Source organism: Nerophis lumbriciformis, linkage group LG26, assembly GCF_033978685.3.
Source record: "Nerophis lumbriciformis linkage group LG26, RoL_Nlum_v2.1, whole genome shotgun sequence".
Taxonomy (NCBI): domain Eukaryota; kingdom Metazoa; phylum Chordata; class Actinopteri; order Syngnathiformes; family Syngnathidae; genus Nerophis; species Nerophis lumbriciformis.
This window is the reverse complement of record NC_084573.2, coordinates 40046309-40069815: the sequence shown is the minus strand read 5'-3', so window position 1 is coordinate 40069815 and position 23507 is coordinate 40046309. Positions and strand designations below refer to the sequence as shown.

Below are 23507 nucleotides of genomic sequence, written 5' to 3'. Positions count from 1 at the left end.
GATGGCTGCTCAAAAGCAGGAAGCACCAACGTGCCCACACAATGCAGACAAGGTAGGTACACTAGACAAAAGTCTTGGGACACTTCAGACTAAAAGTAGACAAAAGTATTGGGACACTTAGGACTAGCACCTTCCAAATACGCGGGCCCGACCAATCCTGCTTGCAGCTTTAATTTGTATTATCTTGTGTGTGTTCTCTCCTGAACAAAACACTGTTGTATCATCTGCAAATAAAACTAACTTGAAGTCCTTTGTAACTTTACAAATGTCGTTTTTATAAAAGATTGAACAATTTTGGTCCAAGTATTGAAGGAGCCTCCTCATTGGCTGACATCATATATGGTGAAATGCGTACACAGTGTGAACTTGTTTGCCGTAAATCAGGCCTAAGCAATTATTTGGACTCGGGAGGCCAGATTTAGAGAAAAAATAATACAAAATACAAAACCTCACAATAATTTTCTGATTGAATGCTAAAAACTTTATGACAGACGCCTTAAACGGAATTTTACATTTTTTTACTGAATGAGACACCCAGAATGTAGATGAAAATAAATAATATTACAATATTAACTATGAAGGATAAAACACTGAATATTGACAACATACGAACGTCACTCCCCCTCTCCATCCACATATTTTACAATCAACAGAAATGCAACAAACACAGTGAAATATGAACGTGAAGGGACTTACGCTTTGAATTCTGCCCGGCGACACAAGATTGACGTAGCCCAGCTTTAATAAATACAACATCTTGACTCATTCGACTGTGAAAGAAGACTTTCCAAATAAAGGAGGACATAAGGAGCACAAGTTTGAATCCTGAAGACAAACAAACAGACTTACTTAGTTGTGGTGTGTGACTGTGACTTACCACAGCAGGACTCATACTTGGTGTTAGTCCTGAAGGTGGACCGCTTACATCAGGGCTCCCCAAACTTTTTCACCCACGTTGGATTAATATCCATCCATTTTCTACCGCTTGTCCCTTTTGGGGTCGCGGGGGGTGCTGGAGCCTATCTCAGCTGCATTCGGGCGGAAGGCGGGGTACAACCTGGACAAGTCGCCACCTCATCACAGGGCCAACACAGATAGACGGACAACATTCACACTCACATTCACACAATAGGGACCATTTAGTGTTGCCAATCAACCTATCCCCAGGTGCATGTCTTTGGAGGTGGGAGAGGCCTATCCCTACGTATATGTATATATATATATATATATATATATATATATACATACATATATATATATATATACACATATATATATAAATACACATACATACATATATATATATACATATATATACACACATATACATATATATATATATATATACACATATATACAGTCGTGCTCATACGTTTACATACCCTGGTGTCAAGACTGGGTCCGGGGTGTGTGCTTTTCCAGGATGCAACGGAAAGTTGGCACGGGCGAGACGGGAATTAAGGTACATGATTTATTTATTAACTATAAATACAAAAAAAGGATCAAACAAAAGGTGCGCACAGTGGCGGAGAATAAACTATGAACAATTAAACAAAACTTGCAAACTATGGCTTGAATAAAGAAAACTTACTTGGCATGGACAAAAAAGGAGCAGCGTGAACATGGACATGAAACAATGGACAGAGCATAAATGTGGTGTGAGGTCGTCAGGACGAACAACAGAAAATGAATGAACTTAAATACTTATGGACATGATTAACAACAGGTGCGTGACTCAAAACAGGTGCGTGACATGACAGGTGAAACTAATGGGTAACTATGGTGACAAAACAAAACAAAAGTGCACAAAAAGTCCCCAAAAAAACCCTGATCACACAGACATGACACCTGGGAGAATGTATGATTTCTTGGCCATTCTTCAGAGAATATGAATGATAACACAAAAGCCTTTCTTCCACTCGTGCTTAATGGTTGTGTGAAGCTATTTATTGGCAAACAACTGTGTTTACTCTTTTTAAATCAAAATGATAAAAGAAAGTACCCAAATGACCCTGATCAAAAGTTGACATACCTCAGTGACTTTGATCCGATAACATGCACAATAGTTGACACAAACAGCTTTGAATGGCTAATGAAGGTTCCAATCCTCACCTGTGACATGTTTGTTTGTAATGAACGTGTGTGTATAAAAGGTCAGTGAGTTTGTGGGCTTCTGACAGACCATCGCATCTTTCATCCAGTGCTGCACACATGTTTCTGGATTCTGAGTCATGGGGAAGGCAAAAGAATTGTCAAAAGGATCTGCGAGAAAAGGTAATTGAACTGCATAAAACAGAAAAGAGGTATAAAAAGATATCCAAGGAATTGAGAATGCCAATCAGCAGTGTTCAAACGCTGATTAAGAAGTGGGAAATGAGGGATTCAGGTAGACCAGCAAAGATTTCAGCCACAACTGCCAGGAAAATTGTTTGAGGTGCAAAGAAAAATCCACAAATAACTTCAGCTGAAATACAGGACTCTCTGAAAAATGGTGGTGTGGCTGTTTCAAGATGCACAATAAGGAGGCACTTGAAGAAAAATGGGCTGCATGGTCGAGTGGCCAGAAGAAAGCCATCACTCCAAATTACTTTTGAGGCTTGTCTCTGTGCTGTTTGGCGTAATGTAAGCGATATACTTTGTAACATTTGCGTAGAAATGGCTTTTTTCTGGTGACTCGACCATGCAGCCCATTTTTCTTCAAGTGAGGCTTGTCTCTGTGCTGTTTGGCGTAATGTAAGCGAGATACTTTGTAACATTTGCGTAGAAATGGCTTTTTTCTGGTGACTCGACCATGCAGCCCATTTTTCTTCAAGTGAGGCTTGTCTCTGTGCTGTTTGGCGTAATGTAAGCGAGATACTTTGTAACATTTGCGTAGAAATGGCTTTTTTCTGGTGACTCGACCATGCAGCCCATTTTTCTTCAAGTGAGGCTTGTCTCTGTGCTGTTTGGCGTAATGTAAGCGAGATACTTTGTAACATTTGCGTAGAAATGGCTTTTTTCTGGTGACTCGACCATGCAGCCCATTTTTCTTCAAGTGAGGCTTGTCTCTGTGCTGTTTGGCGTAATGTAAGCGAGATACTTTGTGACATTTGCGTAGAAATGGCTTTTTTCTGGTGACTCGACCATGCAGCCCATTTTTCTTCAAGTGAGGCTTGTCTCTGTGCTGTTTGGCGTAATGTAAGCGAGATACTTTGTAACATTTGCGTAGAAATGCCTTTTTTCTGGTGACTCGACCATGCAGCCCATTTTTCTTCAAGTGAGGCTTGTCTCTGTGCTGTTTGGCGTAATGTAAGCGAGATACTTTGTAACATTTGCGTAGAAATGGCTTTTTTCTGGTGACTCGACCATGCAGCCCATTTTTCTTCAAGTGAGGCTTGTCTCTGTGCTGTTTGGCGTAATGTAAGCGAGATACTTTGTAACATTTGCGTAGAAATGGCTTTTTTCTGGTGACTCGACCATGCAGCCCATTTTTCTTCAAGTGAGGCTTGTCTCTGTGCTGTTTGGCGTAATGTAAGCGAGATACTTTGTAACATTTGCGTAAAAATGGCTTTCTTCTGGCGACTCGACCATGCAGCCCATTTTTCTTCAAGTGCCTCCTTATTGTGCATCTTGAAACAGCCACACCACCATTTTTGAGAGAGTCCTGTATTTCAGATGAAGTTATTTGTGGATTTTTCTTTGCACCTCAAACAATTTTCCTGGCAGTTGTGGCTGAAATCTTTCCCTCGTTTCCCACTTCTTAATCAGCGTTTGAAGACTGCTGATGATGAGAGGTGAAGGTCAGATGAGATGCAGGTGAGAAAACATGTCCCCTGACTGAGCACAAGTCTTGAGACAAACACAGGAAGTGATCCACTGCATCTTCCACTCCACCTGAGTGCCACCTGAGCAGGTGAAGGTGACCTTGATGATGCGTGACTTGTTGGGTGAGCAGCAGCGGTGCAGGTGTGTGCAGGTGCCACAGTAGGTCGGTCTGAAGCTCCTGGTGCTGGTGCAGCCTGACAGTCTCAACACCTCTGCTCTTGTGGCCTGGAACTGAGCTTGGCATCTTTTGCCTTTTGCCACCTGTGTGCCACAATTCACTCTTACTTCACTTCTACTCACACAGGAGACTTTTATTTTGGTAAGCACCTTAGCGCCGCTCCTGGTGTTCTTCCTGCATGGGCGGAGCTGACACAGGCGCCGCTCTTTGGTCATCTCACATTTGCGGTTGTCGTTGGTGACGCGCACAGAGATGCCCAGGCCACAGGACTTGGAGCAGGGGCTCCAGATGGTGGTCTGGATCAGACAGTTCTTCTTCCAGGCCACGTTAGGATCCCTGTAAGCTTCAGTCACAAGTACACAACAGCATCTTATTTGGGACTCATCGAAATAACAATGGAAAATTAAAGCTGCAAGCAGCGATGGACGGGACCGACTTTGAGGGCTCATAAAATCCAAACCGGAGAAGTAATTAAAACTTTTTGGTCAACTTTTAATCAGAAGGGTTCAATCTCTCTCCTGTGCTAGTTTGAAGCCGACACGACAAACTCGCTCAGAGGAGATAATGTTTGAAAAAAGGTGAACGGTTTTTACAAAACTTTTGTTTTGAAGGGGGAATTGCAAACGTCCTGTTGATTTTTGCTGGAGGTTGTCAATATATGAAATGTAGGTCTAAGTGAGACCTACATAGAGGTTTTTGTTTCATGTCTCTAAGACATTCCTACTGGAAGTTACAGGCAGTTTTGTCTTGAGTTTTCTTCCTAGGAGCAGTTGTGTCTGTGTTTTCTTCATAGGTGGCGCTAGAGTGCAATTTTGAGTTTTGGGATTGGGTTTTTCATTAGATCGCAATTTTTGCCAGTCCTGATGTGTGTGTCCAGTTTGAAGCATGTTAAGGGGGTCAAATTACAGCTCAAAGAGGAAAAAGTGACTGTTTTTACAAAACGTTTGTTTTGAAGGGGGAATTGCAAACTTCCTGTTGGTTTTTGCTGGAGGTTGTCAATATATGAAATGTAGGTCTAAGTGAGACCTACATAGAGGTTTTTGTTTCATGTCTCTACGACATTCCTACTGGAAGTTACAGGCAGAGTTTTCTTCCTAGGAGCAGTTGTGTCTGTGTTTTCTTCCTAGGTGGCGCTAGAGTGCAATTTTGAGTTTTGGGATTGGGTTTTTCATTGGATCGCAATTTTTGCCAGTCCTGATGTGTGTGTCCAGTTTGAAGCATGTTAAGGGGGTCAAATTACAGCTCAAAGAGGCAAAAGTGACTGTTTTTACAAAACGTTTGTTTTGAAGGGGGAATTGCAAACTTCCTGTGGATTTTTGCTGGAGGTTGTCAATATATTAAAATGTAGGTCTAAGTGAGACCTACATAGAGGTTTTTGTTTCATGTCTCTAAGACATTCCTACTGGAAGTTACAGGCAGTTTTGTCTTGAGTTTTCTTCCTAGGAGCAGTTGTGTCTGTGTTTTCTTCCTAGGTGGCGCTAGAGTGCAATTTTGAGTTTTGGGATTGGGTTTTTCATTAGATCGCAATTTTTGCCAGTCCTGATGTGTGTGTCCAGTTTGGTGAGTTTTGAAGCATGTTAAGGGGGTCAAATTACAGCTCAAAGAGGCAAAAGTGACTGTTTTTACTAGAATTTTGTTTTGAAGAGGGAATTGCCAACTTCCTGTTGATTTTTGCTGAAGGATGTTAATGTATGAAATATAGGTCTAAGTCAGACCTACATAGAAGTTTTTTTGTTCATGTCTCTACGACATTTCTACCTGGAAGTTACAGGCAGTTTTGTCTTGAGTTTTCTTCCTAGGAGCAGTTGTGTCTGTGTTTTCTTCCTAGGTGGCGCTAGAGTGCAATTTTGAGTTTTGGGATTGGGTTTTTCATTAGATCGCAATTGTTGCCAGTCCTGATGTGTGTGTCCAGTTTGAAGCATGTTAAGGGGGTCAAATTACAGCTCAAAGAGGCAAAAGTGACTGTTTTTACAAAACGTTTGTTTTGAAGGGGGAATTGCCAACTTCCTGTTGATTTTTGCTGAAGAATGTTAATGTATGAAATATAGGTCTAAGTCAGACCTACATAGAAGTTTTTTTGTTCATGTCTCTACGACATTCCTACCGGAAGTTACAAGCAGTTTTTTCTGTGTTTTTTCCTAGGGGGCGCTAGAGCCCAATTTTAAATTTTGGGGTTTGTTTTTTTTATTAGATGGCAATTTTCGTCAGTCCTGATGTGTGTCAAATATGGGGAGTTTTGAAGCATGTTAAGGGGGTTAAATTACAGCTCAAAGAGGCAAAAGTGACTGTTTTTACAAAACGTTTGTTTTGAAGGGGGAATTGCCAACTTCCTGTTGATTTTTGCTGAAGGATGTTAATGTATGAAATATAGGTCTAAGTCAGACCTACATAGAAGTTTTTTTGTTCATGTCTCTACGACATTCCTACCGGAAGTTACAAGCAGTTTTGTCTGTGTTTTTTCCTAGGGGGCGCTAGAGCCCAATTTTGAATTTTGGGGTTTGTTTTTTTATTAGATGGCAATTTTCGTCAGTCCTGATGTGTGTGTCAAATATGGTGAGTTTTGAAGCATGTTAAAGGGGTCCAATTACAGCTCAAAGAGGCGGCGGAATAATAATAATTAAAGCTGCAAGCAGCGTTGGACGGGCCCGTGTATTTGGCAGGTGCTAGTCCTAAGTGTCCCAATACTTTTGTCTACTTTTAGTCTGAAGTGTCCCAAGACTTTTGTCTAGTGTACCTACCTTGTCTGCATTGTGTGGGCACGTTGGTGCTTCCTGCTTTTAAGCAGCCATCTTAAAAAAACAGCAGCGCAGCAGCATCAGCGCAGCGGGTCTTTGAAGGGTCATAAAATCAAAACCGGAGCAGGTATTAAAACGCGCTTCTGTAGTTTTAATCGCAAGGGTTCAATCTCTCTCCTGTGTTAGTTTGAAGCCGAAACGACAAACGCGTTCAGAGGAGATAGTTTTTGTAGGAAGGTGAACGGTTTTTAAAAAAAAGTTGTTTTGAAGGGGGAATAGCAAACTTCCTGTTGATTTTTGCTGGGGGTTGTCAATTAATGAAATGTAGGTCGAAGTGAGACCTACATACTGGTTTTTGTTTCATGTCTCTCCGACCTTTCCAGTGGGAGTTACTGGCAGTTTTGTCATTTTTTTCTTCCGAGGACCAGTTTTTTCTGTGTTTTATAAAAAAATTGCGGTAGAGCACAATTTTTAGATTTGGGGTTAGGTTTTTTCATTAGATCACAGTTTTAGCCAGTCCTGATGTGTGTGTTCAGTTTGGTGAGTTTTGAAGCATGTTAAGAGGGTCAAATTACAGCTCAAAGAGGCAAAAGTGACTGTTTTTAGTACTTTTTTGTCTTGAAGGGGGAATTGCCAACTTCCTGTTGATTTTTGCCCGAAGATATACAATTATGAAAACTAGGTATAAGTCAGACCTACATAGAAGTTTTTGTTTCATGTCTCTCCGCCCTTCCTAGTGGGAGATAGAGGCAGTCTAGTTTTTTTTCCCTAGGGGACGCTAGAGCGCAATTTTGAGTTTTGGGGTTTGGTTTTTTGATAAAACGTTTTGCCGTATATTACTGATGTGTGTGTAAAATTTGGTGAGTTTTGAAGCATGCTAAGGGGGTCAAATTACAGCGCAAAGTTGCGGAAGAATAATAATAATAATAATAATAATAATAATAATAAAACCTTACAAATTCAATAGGTCCTTATGTCCCATTGCATAAGGACTCCCTGTGGGAGTCCTTATGCAATGGGCCATAAGGGCCCTAATAATAATAAAACCTTACAAATTCAATAGGTCCTTATGTCCCATTGCATAAGGACTCCCTGTGGGAGTCCTTATGCAATGGGCCATGCGGGCCCTAATAAAACCTTACAATTACAATAAGGTCCTCTGTCCCAAAGGGACATTGCGGTCCCTAATAAGTTACAAAAAAATGACAGTATTTTCCCGACTATAAAGAGTTCTGGTATATAAGCCACGCCCACTACCTTTTAAGGAGAACAATTTGTTACATACATTACCCGCACCTGACTATAAGCCGCAGATATATACCTTCATTGTTTACAAACGGTGTCTGTGACACGGCAGTAAAACGGCTGATCAAACAAAACAGAAGTCATTGTCATGGACCCAAGCTAGCTCTCCAATCAGCTAAACGGACTCAATAACTCCACGCTGACGTTTTAGTGAATTTACTGAGGAATTTGTGAAAGAGAATTTGTGAAAAGAATGTTGTTGTACAAAAGCAGTGAAGTTGTCAGGTTGTGTAAATGATAAATACAACAAATCCTTTTCAACTTATATTCAATTGAATAGACTGCAAAGACAAAATATTTAATGGTATTTATGATTTTTTTGCAAATAATCATGAACTTAGAATTTAATGGCAGCAACACATTGCAAAAAAGGCATTTTTACCAGTGTGTTACATGGCCTTTCCTTTTAACAACACTCAGTAAAGGTTTGGGAACTGAGGAGACACATTTTTGAAGTGGAATTCTTTCCCATTCTTGCTTGATGTACAGCTTAAGTTGTTCAACAGTCTCCCTTCTCATAGTTTAGCCTTCACACATTTTCAATGTCTGGACTACAGGCAGGCCAGTCTAGTACCTGCACTCTTTTACTACACCCCCATACCATCACACATGCTGCCTTTTACACTTTCACCCTAGAACAGTCACCATGGTTCTTTTCCTCTTTGGTCCACAGTTTCCAAAAACAATTTGAAATGTGGACTCGTCAGACCACAGAACACTTTTCCACTTTGCATCAGTCCATCTTAGATGAGCTCGGGCCCGGCGAAGCGTTTCTGGGTGTTGTTGATAAATGGCTTTGGCTTTGCATGGTAGAGTTTTAACTTGCACTTACAGATGTAGCGACCAACTGTAGTTACTGACAGTGGTTTTCTGAAGTGTTCCTGAGCCCATGTGGTGATATCCTTTACACACTGATGTGGCTTTTTGATGCAGTAGGCATCAAATACCAAATGAGCTAATATTTGCAAAAAAGAAGAGAGTTTCTCAGTGTGAACATGAAATATCTTGTCTTTGCAGTCTATTCAATTGAATATAAGTTGAAAAGGATTTGTTGTATTCTCTTTTTACACAACCTGACAACTTCACTGCTTTTGCTTTTTGTAAGCTAATAACACACACTTGTAAATGTGTTAGCATATTAGCTAATGCTAACGACGCTAGCACGTACAAATATGCATGTAAACACTCCTACAGACATCACACATGGGACGCTTCAGTAAGTAAGAATGGTTTTAGTTATATTGTAAAAAATCCAATTGTTGCTTGGACTGATGAATGAAGAATCCATAGGAGTAGAAACGCTATGGACGGCTTGAAGGCTAAAGGGCACTTAGTTGGAGTCCAAAGCACTAAATGGAAGGACACTGTCCAAAGGATGGCACCATAGCACAAACAATAACACTTTTTTTTTTAAAAGCAAAGAAAAATCCATCCATTTGCTGCACTGATTTATAAGCCGCAGAGTTCAAAGTGTAGGAAAAAGGTCGTGGCTTATAGTTTGCAATTTACAGTAGCGCTTTTTTGACAGCAATGTGATGAGTCATTGACAAGTACAGCAAGATAAGCGGTCTGGATGAGCTCACACTGACTGCTACTGGTCTGGGTGCTGTTGACTATATTTGGAGGTTACCTGGAGCACACACCTGACATGTAGACAGTATCCTGGGCATGTTTCTGTGGACTCAGGCTCGCTGCTTTGTTTCCTATCAACGGGGCGGGTCCCAGAAGAGCTGCAGGCTTCTGCAAGAATGCCGGAGTACATCCGATGACTCCTGCGATGCACGTGCACTTGTACAGAGGACTGGGCTGGAACGCTTCTCCATTCTCATACTGGCCTCCATTCAGGTCACATCCAACCCCCAACAGGTCTACAACACATACACACATTCTCATACTGGCCTCATCAAGTCTACAACACATCAAACCTTCATTTTAGCTCTCCTGCCCTCAATCACTGACTGAACACACACTTACACTATATGTGTGTGTATATATACATGCAAACACATACATAAATGTGTTTATAGATATATACACATACATATGTACATTTATACATGAGTGTACATCTGTTTATGTATATATATATATATATATATATATATATATATATATATATATATATATATATATATATATATAATGTGTGCACATATATATATATATATATATATATATATATATGTATGTGTGGGAAAAAAAATCACAAGACTACTTCATCTCTACAGGCCTGTTTCATGAGGGGGGGTACCCTCAATCATCAGGAGATTTTAATGGGAGCATTCGCATACCATGGTTTATATAGGGCACAGAGTGGGTGGGTACAGGCTGGCGTAGGGGCGTGGTGATTGGCTCATGTGTTACCTAGGAGGTGTTTCCGTCTATGGCGGCATGCTGTTACAATTTCGCTGCGCTTGTTGAGGGATGACAGGTCTGGACGGTAAATAATAAACAGTTTCTCTTTCAAGCATAGGTTGCATCTTTTATTACCACTATTGTAAGGTGTGCTGGATGCAAGAATTTGCCATGTTATTGAATATTCAACATTATTGTCTTTGAGGTCCCAAATGTGTTTGCTGAGTTCTGTGGTATTTCGCAGGTTTTTGTTCCTGAAAGAAGCCTTGTGATTGTTCCATCTGGTTTTGAATTCACCCTCGGTTAATCCTACATATGTGTCGGATGTGTTAATGTCCTTGCGTATTACCTTAGATTGGTAGACAACTGATGTTTGTAAGCACCCCCCGTTGAGGGGGCAATCAGGTTTCTTTCGACAGTTACATGCTTTGTTGGTTTTGGGGTCGCTCTGACTGGGGGTCGACGGCTCATTTGCAATTGTTTTGTTGTGGTTTGAGATGATTTGTCGTATATTGTTCATGCAGCTGTAGCTCAATTTAATGTTGTTCTTGTTGAATACTTTTCTTAGGGTGTTGTCTTTGGGAAAGTGTTTGTCAATCAGATTGAGGAATTTGTGTCCAATGTTCGTTGAGACGTTTTTGCTGTATGGGGGGTTGTACCAGATGATGTCGTTTCGTTTTCTGTTCTTTTTTGGCTGGTTTCCTGGCGTGGGTTCATAGGTGAGGGTGAAATTGTATCCGCTTTCATCAAGGGCTTTTTGGTACGGGGGGGTTGCTTGGTCAAATTCAGCTTTGCTAGATGACAGCATCGATAGCCTTTTATTGATTCCGGTAGGTATTCTTTTCGTGGTGGTGGGTGGGTGGTTGCTGTCATGGTGCACGTATTGGAGTGTTGTGTTGGGTTTCGTGAATGGTTGGTAGCTGTTATTTCTCAGGTTGAAAGTGACGTCAAGGAAGTTGACGGTTTGCTTGTTGGCTTCAATCGTGATCCGTAGGCCGTTCTCTTTGAAAATTTGGCATATGCGCTTCTTGGTATTCTCGCTGCTCCTTGGCGAGGCGCGACACACTGCCAGTCCGTCATCACGGTAAATACCAATATATATATATATATATATATGCAATGTACAGCAACATACTGGATGACAACCACCATCCAACCTAGTACAAGGAGCTGTAGGACTAAAAGTGTCCTAGAAGAAGGACATGTAGGACTAAAAGTGTGCTAGAAGAAGGACATTTAGGACTAAAAGTGTGCTAGAAGAAGGAGATGTAGGACTAAAAGTGTCCTAGAAGGACATGTAAGGCTAAAAGTGTGCTAGAAGAAAGAGTTGTAGGACTACAAGTGTGCTAGAAGAAGGAGATGTAGTGTGTGAGACTCACAGGCACAGACTCCCAGTTGAAAGTTGGGTGTGTCAGCAGAGAAGTCACAGTACATGCCCTTGTGAGGGTCACACACATCCCTCTCGTTGCACACCTCTCCTATTTGTTTGGCACAACTCTTGCAGCAGCCACAGCCGTCCAGCACAGAACTCACCTGTGGAAACATTAGTGCACCAAACATGAACTCACCTGTGGAAACATTAGTGCACCAAACATGAACTCACCTGTGGAAACATTAGTGCACCCAACATGAACTCACCTGTGGAAACATTAGTGCACCAAACATGAACTCACCTGTGGAAACATTAGTGCACCAAACATGGATCTCAATATGTGTGTGTGTGTGTGTGTGTGTGTGTGTGTGTGTGTGTGTGTGTGTGTGTGTGTGTGTGTGTGTGTTTGACGTGGGTCAGTATTATGACTTGTCTGTGTGTAAAAATATATTTGTCTGTCCGTATTTAAAAAAAAGGTAAAGTAAAGTAGCAATGATAGTCACACACACACTAGATGTGGGGAAATTATTCTCTGCATTTAACCCATCACTCTTGATCACCCCCTGGGAGGTGAGGGGAGCAGTGAGCAGCAGCGGTGGCCGCGCCCGGGAATAATTTTTGGTGATTTAACCCCCAATTCCAAGCCTTGATGCTGAGTGCCAAGCAGGGACGTAATGGCTCCCATTTTTATAGTCTTTGGTATGACTCGGCCGACCTACCCATCTTTGCTCAGCGTGTGTGTAAAAAAATATGTCTGTATTATGATTGGTTTGTGTAAAAAAAAATGTCTGTCTGTCCGTATTATGATTTTTCTGTGTGTAAAAAAAAAGTCTATCTGTACGTATTATGATTTATGTGTGTAAAAAAAAAATATCTGTCTGTATTATGATTTGTCTGTGTGTAAAAAAATATTTGTCTGTCTGTATTACGATTTGTCTGTGTGTAAAAAAAAAAATTCTCTGTCCGTATTATGATTTATGTGTGTGGAAAAAAAAAAAAAAAATGTCTGTATTATGATTTGTTTGTGTGTAAAAAAAAAAAGTCTGTCTGTATTATGATTTGTCTGTGTGTAAAAATATATTTGTCTGTATTTTGCTCGGCGTGTGTGTAAAAAAATGTCTGTCTGTCCATATTATGATTTATCTGTGTGGAAAAAAAAATGTCTGTCTGTCCGTATTATGATTTATGTGTGTAAAAAAAAAAAAAATCTGTCTGTATTATGATTTGTCTGTGTGTAAAATAATATATTTGTCTGTCTGTATTATGATTTGTCTGTGTGTAAAAAAAAAAGTCTCTGTCCGTATTATGATTTATGTGTTTAAAAAAAAAAATATATCTGTCTGTATTATGATTTGTTTGTGTGTAAAAAAAAAAAAAGTCTGTCTGTCCGTATTATGATTTATCTGTGTGGAAAAAAAAATGTCTGTCTGTATTATGATTTGTCTGTGTGTAAAATAATATATTTGTCTGTCTGTATTATGATTTGTCTGTGTGTAAAAATATATTTGTCTGTATTTTGCTCGGCGTGTGTGTAAAAAAATGTCTGTCTGTCCGTATTATGATTTATCTGTGTGGAAAAAAAAATGTCTGTCTGTCCATATTATGATTTATGTGTGTAAAAAAAAATTATCTGTCTGTATTATGATTTGTCTATGTGTAAAATAATATATTTGTCTGTCTGTATTATGATTTGTCTGTGTGTAAAAATATATTTTGTCTGTATTTTGCTCGGCGCGTGTGTAAAAAAATGTCTGTCTGTCCATATTATGATTTATGTGTGTAAAAAAATATGTCTGTATTATGATTGGTTTGTGTGTCTGTCCGTATTATGATTTTTCTGTGTGTAAAAAAAAAAAAGTCTATCTGTACGTATTATGATTTATGTGTGTAAAAAAAATATATATATATCTGTCTGTATTATGATTTATGTGTGTAAAAAAAAAATATCTGTCTGTATTATGATTTGTCTGTGTGTAAAATAATATATTTGTCTGTCCATATTATGATTTATCTGTGTGGAAAAAAAAATGTCTCTGTCCATATTATGATTTGTCTGTGTGTAAAGTAATATATATGTCTGTCTGTATTATGATTTGTCTGTGTGTAAAAATATATTTTGTCTGTATTTTGCTCGGCGTGTGTGTAAAAAAATGTCTGTCTGTCCATATTATGATTTATCTGCGTTTAAAAAAAAAGTCTGTCTGTCCGTATTATGATTTTCCTGTGTGTAAAAAAAAAAAAAGTCTGTATTATGATTTGTCTGTGTGTAAAAAAAAATGTCTGTATTATGATTGGTTTGTGTGTCTGTCCGTATTATGATTTTTCTGTGTGTAAAAAAAAAAGTCTCTGTCCGTATTATGATTTATGTGTGTAAAAAAAATAAATCTGTCTGTATTATGACTTGTCTGTGTGTAAAAAAAATATTTGTCTGTCTGTATTACGATTTGTCTCTGTGTAAAAAAAAAAGTCTCTGTCTGTATTATGATTTGTGTGTGTAAAAAAATATATATATATCTGTCTGTATTATGATTTGTTTGTGTGTAAAAAAAAAAAAGTCTGTCTCTCTGTATTATGATTTATGTGTGTAAAAAAAAAAATATCTGTCTGTATTATGATTTGTCTATGTGTAAAATAATATATTTGTCTGTCTGTATTATGATTTGTCTGTGTGTAAAAATATATTTTGTCTGTATTTTGCTTGGCGCGTGTGTAAAAAAATGTCTGTCTGTCCATATTATGATTTATCTGTGTGGAAAAAAAAAATGTCTGTCTGTCCGTATTATGATTTGTCTGTGTGTAAAAAAAAAAAGTCTGTCTGTCCATATTATGATTTGTCTGTGTTTAAAAAAAAAAGTCTGTCTGTCCGTATTATGATTTTTCTGTGTGTAAAAAAAAAAAGTCTATTATGATTTGTCTGTGTGTAAAAAAAAATGTCTGTCTGTCCGTATTATGATTTATGTGTGTAAAAAAATATCTGTCTGTATTATATATTTTTTTACACACAGACAAGTCATAATACAGACAGATAATTTTTTTACACACATAAATCATAATACGGACAGACAGACATTTTTTTTTACCCACAGACAAATCATAATACAGACAGACAAATATTTTTTTTACACACAGACAAGTTGTATTTGTCTGTCTGTATTATGATTTGTCTGTGGGTAAGAAAAAATGTGATACATTATACATGTCTGTATAATGATTTGTTTGTAAAAAAAAATATCTGTCTGTATTATGATTTGTCTGTGTGTCAAAACAATATCTGTTTATATTTTGATTTGTCTGTGTGTAAAAAAAAAAGTCAGTATTTTGCTCGGCGCGTGTGTAAAACAAAAAAAACAAAGTGTGTGTGCGTATTTAGATGTGTGTGGAGCAGGAATCCTCGAATGCTGTCTTTTTACACGTGTACGACTTGTCTGCACAGCCATTTGAACGCAGACAAGTCGTACACGGCAGAAGAGGGTTCCTGCTTCACACACATCTAAATACGCACACACACACACACACACACACACACACACACACACACACACACACACACACACACACACACACACACACACACACACACACACACACACACACACACACACACACAGTTTAAAGTGCGCACAGATTTTTTTCCACACACAGACAAGTCAAAACACAGACACATGACATAAAACACACACATGGATGTAGTTACACACACACAAATGGTATTACACACGCACAGATTGAAATAGAGCTTTATAAATAATGTTGCCAGAATAAGAGTTGCAGACTCACCCCAGGCTGACACTGCGGGCGTTGACCACACTTACAGGGCCAGTGACAGAACTGAAGCCTCTTAGCCGGACTCTTCTCCCGTCTCTGCCCATGGACCTCAACCCTGCTCACACCCTGAAGGAACATCATCTCTTAAATGCACACTTTCCTTCATCAACAGCAGGGCTCCAAACATTGGACTTGGGGGTCGCATTGATTTTAATGTAAAATAACAATAAACACACATTATATATATATATATATATATATATATATATATATATATATATATATATATATATATGTCCATCCATCCATTTTCTATCGCTTATCCCTACGTATTTTCCGCACCATAAGGCGCCCTGGGTTATAAGCCGCGCCTTCAATGAACGGCATATTTCAAAACTTTGTCCACCTATAAGCCGCCCCGTGTTGTAAGCCGCATCTAACTGCGCTAAAGGAATGTCAAAAAAACAGTCAGATAGGTCAGTCAAACTTTAATAATATATTAAAAACCAGCGTGATGTGGGCGCGCATGGAGTCGTATATCAACATGGACGAAGCTGCGTAAAAAAAGCCACCCGGCCTCTTCGCGTAAACTTAAACTTACCTTAACCACTCGCTCACCTTTTCTTCATCCATCCATCCCTTCGAGTTAGCTTTTATGATGACGCCGGCTGGAAAGGTCTCTTTTGGCAAGGTCTTCCTTTTGAATATCACCATGGGTGGAAGTTTCTGGCCATTAGCATGGCAAGCTAGAACCACAGTGAAGGATGACTTCTCATTCCCTGTGGTGCGAATATTCACCGTACGTGCTCCCGTTGTATCCACAGTGCGGTTCACAGGAATATCAAAAGTCAGTGGAACGTCGTCCATGTTGATAATGTTCTCTGGCCGGATCTTTTTTTCAGCTATCTTGTTTTTACAATATGCACGGAAAGTAGCCAGCTTTTCTTGAAAGTCTTTAGGCAGTTGCTGTGAAATAGTAGTCCGTGTGCGGATGGAGAGATTGCGTCTTTTCATGAACCGGTCGCTTAGTAGGAGCCATTTTGTGGTCTTTACAGATGTAAACACACAAAGGAAATGAAACGTACGGTAATATCCGCGCGCTTTTCCTTCTTCTACGCGGGCGGGTGGTTGCTTACAGTAGAAGAAGAAGCGCTTCCTGTTCTATGGGGGCGGGTGCTTACCTTGGCGGTTGCTTGCGTAGAAGAAGAAGCACTTCCTCTTCTACGGGGAAAAAAGATGGCGGCTGTTTACCGTAGTTGCGAGACCGAAACTTTATGAAAATGAATCTTAATATTTATCCATATATAAAGCGCACCGGGTTATAAGGCGCACTGTCAGCTTTTGAGAAAATTTGTGGGTTTTAGGTGCGCCTTATAGTGCGGAAAATACGGTATACATATATACATATACATGTTGGTCACATAAAACATTCATGAAGTTTGCTTCGTTTATGAATTTATTATGGCTCTACTGAAAATGTGAGGGTGAAAAGTATACATACAGCAATGTTAATATTTGCTTACATGTCCCTTGGCAAGTTTACCTGCAATAAGGCGCTTTTGGTAGCCATCCACAAGCTTCTGCTTGACCACTTGACCACTAAATTGCTGCAGTTCAGCAACATGTGTTGCTTTTCTGACATAGACTTATTTCTTCAGCATTGTCCACACTTTTGGAAGGCCATTCTAAAACCTTCATTCTAGCCTGATTTAGCCATTCCTTGACCACTTTTGAGGTGTGTTTGGGGTCATTGTCCTGTTGGAACACCCAACTGCGCCCAAGACCCAACCTCCGGGCTGATGATTTTAGCTTGTCCTGAACAATTTGGAAATAATCCTCCTTTTTCATCGTCCCATTTAAAGCAGCAGTTCCATTGGCAGCAAAACAGGCCCAAAGCATAATACTACCACCACCATGCTTGACGGTAGGAATGGTGTTCCTGGGATGAAAGGCCTCACCTTTTCTCCTCCAAACATATTGCTGGGTATTGTGGACAAACAGCTCCATTTTTGTTACATCTGACCACAGAACTTTCCTCCAGAAGGTCTTATTTTTGTCCATGTGATGTCGGACCCAGCAGATGTGCTCACATTTTCATAATAAATTCATAAAAGAAGCAAACTTCATGAATGTTTTTTGTGACCAACAAGTATGTGCTCCAATCACTACATCACAAAAAAATAAGAGTTGTAGAAATGATTGTAAAGTCAAGACAGTCATGACATGATGTTCTTTACAAGTGTATGTACACTTTTGACCACCACTGTATATATATATATATACATACGTGTGTGTGTGTAGAGAGAGAGAGAGAGCACCAATATATAAACCGCACCCATTAGAAGAATTGTTTCCCCATATAATAGCCGCACCAGACTAAAAGTTGATAAAAATAAGCATTTACAAAATATTTCTGTGTAAAAAACTCATTTACATACCTTTTTTCCCCACAAACAGTGTCTGTAACGGCAGTAAAACGGCTAAACAAACAAAACAGAAGTCATGGTGATGGACCCACTAGCTGCCAAGCTAGCTCTCCAATCAGCTAAACAGACTCAATAACTCCACGCTGACGTTTTAGTGAATTTACTGAGGAATTTGCGAAAAAGAATGTGATTGTAAGTTAATAATACTAACATGTAAGCGTACTAGCTCATGCTAACGATTACAATAGCATGTGCCTATATGCCTAAAAACACCCCGATGACACATGGGAGGGTTTAGTGAGTAAGAATTGTTTTGGTTATATTACAAATTAGAAAGCATAAAAGAAGGAAAACATGAGTGTTGTTGTCTAACAGAGATTGTACATGAAAAAAGTGCAATTCCCCTTATACGATGTACTTGCATAGTAAATATGCTGCATTCCAGACTACTTTTTATACACTTTAACCCTGCGGCTTATCAAACAATGCGGCTAATTTAGGGATTTTCTATTGCTGAAGGCCATAATACAAATAGTTTCAAATAAAAATACAAAAACAAGCAAATACACTGAGAAGGTCTTTTACTGTTTGTGCTATGGCGCCATCTTTTGGACGAATTTGCTCACTGCAAGGGCTGCAGTGTCCTTCCATTTACTGCTTTCAACCGGAAGTAGAGTGTGGTTCAGATTTCTAGCCGTTCATAGCGTTTCTACTCGTTTACAAGTTTCTGTCAGTATTATTACCGATTTTTCGGACTATAAGGTGCACTTAAAATCCTTTCATTTTCTCAAAACTCGACAGTGCGCCTTAGAAGCCGGTGCACCTAATGTACGGAATAATTCTGGTTGCACTTACTGACCTCAAAACTATTTTATTTGGTACATGGTGTAAAGATAAGTGTGACCAGTAGATGGCAGTCACACACAAGAGATACGTGTAGACTGCAATATGATGGCAGTCACACATAAGAGATACGTGTAGACTGCAATATGATGGCAGTCACACACAAGAGATACGTGTAGACTGCAATATGATGGCAGTCACACACAAGAGATACGTGTAGACTGCAATATGATGGCAGTCACACACAAGAGACACGTGTAGACTGCAATATGATGGCAGTCACACATAAGAGATACATGTAGACTGCAATATGATGGCAGTCATACATAAGAGACACGTGTAGACTGCAATATGATGGCAGTCACACATAAGAGATACGTGTAGACTGCAATATGATGGCAGTCACACATAAGAGATACATGTAGACTGCAATATGATGGTAGTCACACATAAGAGACACGTGTAGACTGCAATATGATGGCAGTCACACATAAGAGATACATGTAGACTGCAATATGATGGCAGTCACACATAAGAGATACATGTAGACTGCAATATGATGGCAGTCACACATAAGAGATACATGTAGACTGCAATATGATGGCAGTCACACATAAGAGATACATGTAGACTGCAATATGATGGCAGTCACACATAAGAGATACGTGTAGACTGCAATATGATGGCAGTCTCACATAAGAGATACGTGTAGACTGCAATATGACGGCAGTCACACATAAGAGATACGTGTACACTGCAATATGATGGCAGTCACACATAAAAGATACATGTAGACTGCAATATGATGGCAGTCACACACAAGAGATACGTGTAGACTGCAATATGATGGCAGTCACACATAAGAGATATGTGTAGACTGCAATATGATGGCAGTCACACATAAGCGATACATGTAGACTGCAATATGATGGCAGTCTCACATACGAGATACGTGTAGACTGCAATATGACGGCAGTCACACATAAGAGATATGTGTAGACTGCAATATGATGGCAGTCACACATAAGAGACACGTGTAGACTGCAATATGATGGCAGTCACACATAAGAGAGACGTGTAGACTGCAATATGATGGCAGTCACACATAAGAGATACGTGTAGACTGCAATATGATGGCAGTCACACACAAGAGATACGTGTAGACTGCAATATGATGGCAGTCACACATAAGAGATACGTGTAGACTGCAATATGATGGCAGTCACACATAAGAGACACGTGTAGACTGCAATATGACGGCAGTCACACACAAAAGATACGTGTAGACTGCAATATGATGGCAGTCACACATAAGAGATACATGTAGACTGCAATATGATGGCAGTCACACATAAGAGACACGTGTAGACTGCAATATGACGGCAGTCACACATAAGAGATACGTGTAGACTGCAATATGATGGCAGTCACACATAAGAGATACATGTAGACTGCAATATAATGGCAGTCACACATAAGAGATACATGTAGACTGCAATATGACGGCAGTCACACACAAGAGATACTTGTAGACTGCAATATGACGGCAGTCACACATAAGAGATACATGTAGACTGCAATATGATGGCAGTCACACATAAGAGATACGTGTAGACTGCAATATGATGGCAGTCACACACAAGAGACACGTGTAGACTGCAATATGATGGCAGTCACACACACGAGACACGTGTAGACTGCAATATGATGGCAGTCACACATAAAAGACACGTGTAGACTTCAATATGATGGCAGTCACACATAAGAGATACGTGTAGACTGCAATATGATGGCAGTCACACACAAGAGATACGTGTAGACTGCAATATGATGGCAGTCACACATAAGAGATACATGTAGACTGCAATATGATGGCAGTCACACATAAGAGATACGTGTAGACTGCAATATGACAGCAGTAAACACCAAAACTTTAAATATTCCTTTGAAAATATAGAACTTTACACACGGTGCTCAAAATGTTTTAGTAGGACTTTGAAAGCGCACTGCTTGTACAAACAATTAAGTCTTACATTGCAAACTAATGATGAGTAAAAAGACAAATGTAAGAAACATGACAATGGAGCAATGTAAAAAGGTACCTGTAGAGTGATGATGAGCAGGAGCACACGGCAGTGAAGAGAGAGCATGTCCTGGCTAATTTAGCTGGTGATGTGCTGGAGGAGGACTGAAGGAAGTGAAGGAGTCGAGTGCAACATTTAAGGTGCAGGACGTGGACAAAGCATCCCTCTGTCTGCTGTGCCTCCACTTCTCTGCTCATAAGAGGAATATTCATGTTTCAAACTGCTGGAATGCTCACAGCCCCGCCCACTTGTTTACTCTGCAAACCTCATCCCTGTGTGGCAACATCTCCAGCCACCTCCAACACTGGACATACATTTCATCTTTTCACTTTAATTAATCATGCAGGGAAAAAGGAGTGAAGAAATACTAAAGAAAAGTTATTTCTGCCAGATTACACTTTTGACTTCCCCCTTGTACCTTTTTTGCCTGGGTGGCATACAAACTGTGCCAATTAAAAACAACTTTACTGTAAAACGTTCAACACAATACAGAATAAATAATCAACATGAGGTTGAAATGTGTATTTTTGATCAATTAAACCACAATAAAAAAAAATCAAGACATTATTAAAATGTGAATTTTTGCATTTTTCCCATCATGCATTATAATGGATTGAAATGGGTATCATTTTGTATTTTTATGGTCTTTGGACGTATTTATGATATAATACACATTTCATTGAGCAGGTTGTGTTATGTGTGACCGTGTGTGTTGTTGCGCCATGACTAGGAAAGGTTGTTTGGATTGGGTCATAAGTAAATTGTGCTATTTGCCCAAAAGCAGTGAAGTTGTCAGGTTGTGTAAATGGTAAATAAAAAGAGAATACAACAAATCCTTTTCAACTTATATTCAATTGAATAGACTGCAAAGACAAGATATTTCATGTTCACACTGAGAAACTTTGGTATTTTTTTTGCAAATAATCATTAACTTGGAATTTAATGGCAGCAACACATTGCAAAAAAGGCATTTTTACCAGTGTGTTACATGGCCTTTCCTTTTAACAACACTCAGTAAAGGTTTGGGAACTGAGGAGACACATTTTTGAAGTGGAATTCTTTCCCATTCTTGCTTGATGTACAGCTTAAGTTGTTCAACAGTCTCCCTTCTCATATTTTAGCCTTCACACATTTTCAATGTCTGGACTACAGGCAGGCCAGCCTAGTACCCACACTCTTTTACTATGAAGCCACGTGGCTTGGCATTGTCTCGCTGAAATAAGCAGGGGCGTCCATGATAACAACATATGTTGCTCCAAAAGCTGTATGTACCTTTCAGCATTAATGGTGCCTTCACAGATGTGTAAGTTACCCATGTCTTGGCCACTAATACACCCCCATACCATCACACATGCTGCCTTTTACACTTTCACCCGAGAACAGTCACCATGCTTCTTTTCCTCTTTGGTCCACAGTTTCCAAAAACAATTTGAAATGTGGATTCGTCAGCCCACAGAACACTTTTCCACTTTGTATCAGTCCATCTTAGATGAGCTCGGGCCCAGCGAAGCCGGTGGCGTTTCCGGGTGTTGTTGATAAATGGCTTTGGCTTTGCATAGTAGAGTTTTAACCTGCACTTACAGATGTAGCGACCAACTGTAGTTACTGACAGTGGTTTTCTGAAGTGTTTCTCAGCCCATGTGGTGATATCCTTTACCGACTGATGTGGCTTTTTGATGCAGTAGCGCCTGAGGGATCCAAGGTGTGTAATATCATGGCTTACGTGCAGTGATTTCTCCAGATTCTCTGAACCTTTTGATGATATTACGGAGCGTAGATGGTGAAATCCCTAAATTCCTTGTTGAGAAATGTTGTTCTTAAACAATTTGCTCAGGCATTTGTTGACAAAGTGGTGACCCTCGCCCCGTCCTTGTTTGTGAATGACTGAGCATTTCATGGAAGCTGCTTTTATACCCAATCATGGCACCCACCTGTTCCCAATTAGCCTGTTCACCTGTGGGATGTTCCAAATAAGTCTTTGATGCGCATTCCTCAACTTTATCACTCTTCTTTGCCACTTGTGCCAGCTTTTTTGAAACATGTTGCAGCCATCAAATTCCAAATGAGCTAATATTTGCAAAAAAGAAGAAAGTTTGTCAGTGTGAACATGAAATATCTTGTCTTTGCAGTCTATTCAATTGAATATAAGTTGAAAAGGATTTGTTGTATTCTCTTTTTATTTACCATTTACACAACCTGACAACTTCACTGCTTTTGAATATACGTATACATTTTCTGAACATAGCACACAATTGCCTATGCATTTGGTTATTATTTTTTTACAGACAGATTGGTGGATAACGTGCCTTAATATCATAAGTCATGGAGACAGATATTTAAGTAGTTTTCATGATGTAATTGCATGCAGTACATTTTTGTGTCCAAATTTAAAGAACAACTACATTTAGCAAGAAAGATAAAGTACTTTATTGAGGCATACTACTATGTCTAGGCTTTTGCAGGCCACATGAAATAATGTGCAGATTTAGCCCCAGGCCTGGACTTTTGACACCTGTGCGCTAGAAGAAGGGCCACTACCCAGGAGGCGGAAAAGCACCACCACATTACACATGCGGTGGTGTATTGGCTTGGCAGATCGGAGCTTAAGAATGCAGCATCTTCCCGCCAACAGAGCAACTA

The 23507-nt window shown here is 39.5% G+C and overlaps 1 protein-coding gene across 1 annotated transcript; it reads right to left on the bottom strand.

Moving 5' to 3' along the window:
- Positions 1-3747: 3747 nt before the first annotated feature.
- ccn6 (cellular communication network factor 6) lies at positions 3748-21176 on the bottom strand. Its single transcript, XM_061986886.1, has 6 exons — positions 20886-21176; positions 15527-15640; positions 11757-11910; positions 9666-9890; positions 4132-4325; positions 3748-4065 (listed from the first exon to the last, which is right to left on the bottom strand). The coding sequence occupies exons 1-6, from the start codon at positions 20931-20933 to the stop codon at positions 3781-3783; spliced, it is 1020 nt and encodes a 339-aa protein (XP_061842870.1). The 5' UTR covers positions 20934-21176; the 3' UTR covers positions 3748-3780.
- Between the last annotated feature and the right edge of the window lie 2331 nt (positions 21177-23507).

Coding starts and splice junctions, on each gene's coding strand:
- ccn6 (XM_061986886.1), bottom strand. CDS start 20,933: ATGCTCTCTCTTCACTGCCGTGTGCTCCTGCTCATCATCACTCTACAG. Junction 15,641..20,885: donor TGCTCATCATCACTCTACAG/GTACCTTTTTAC, acceptor ATGTTCCTTCAG/GGTGTGAGCAGGGTTGAGGT. Junction 4,066..4,131: donor ACACCAGGAGCGGCGCTAAG/GTGCTTACCAAA, acceptor TGTGGCACACAG/GTGGCAAAAGGCAAAAGATG.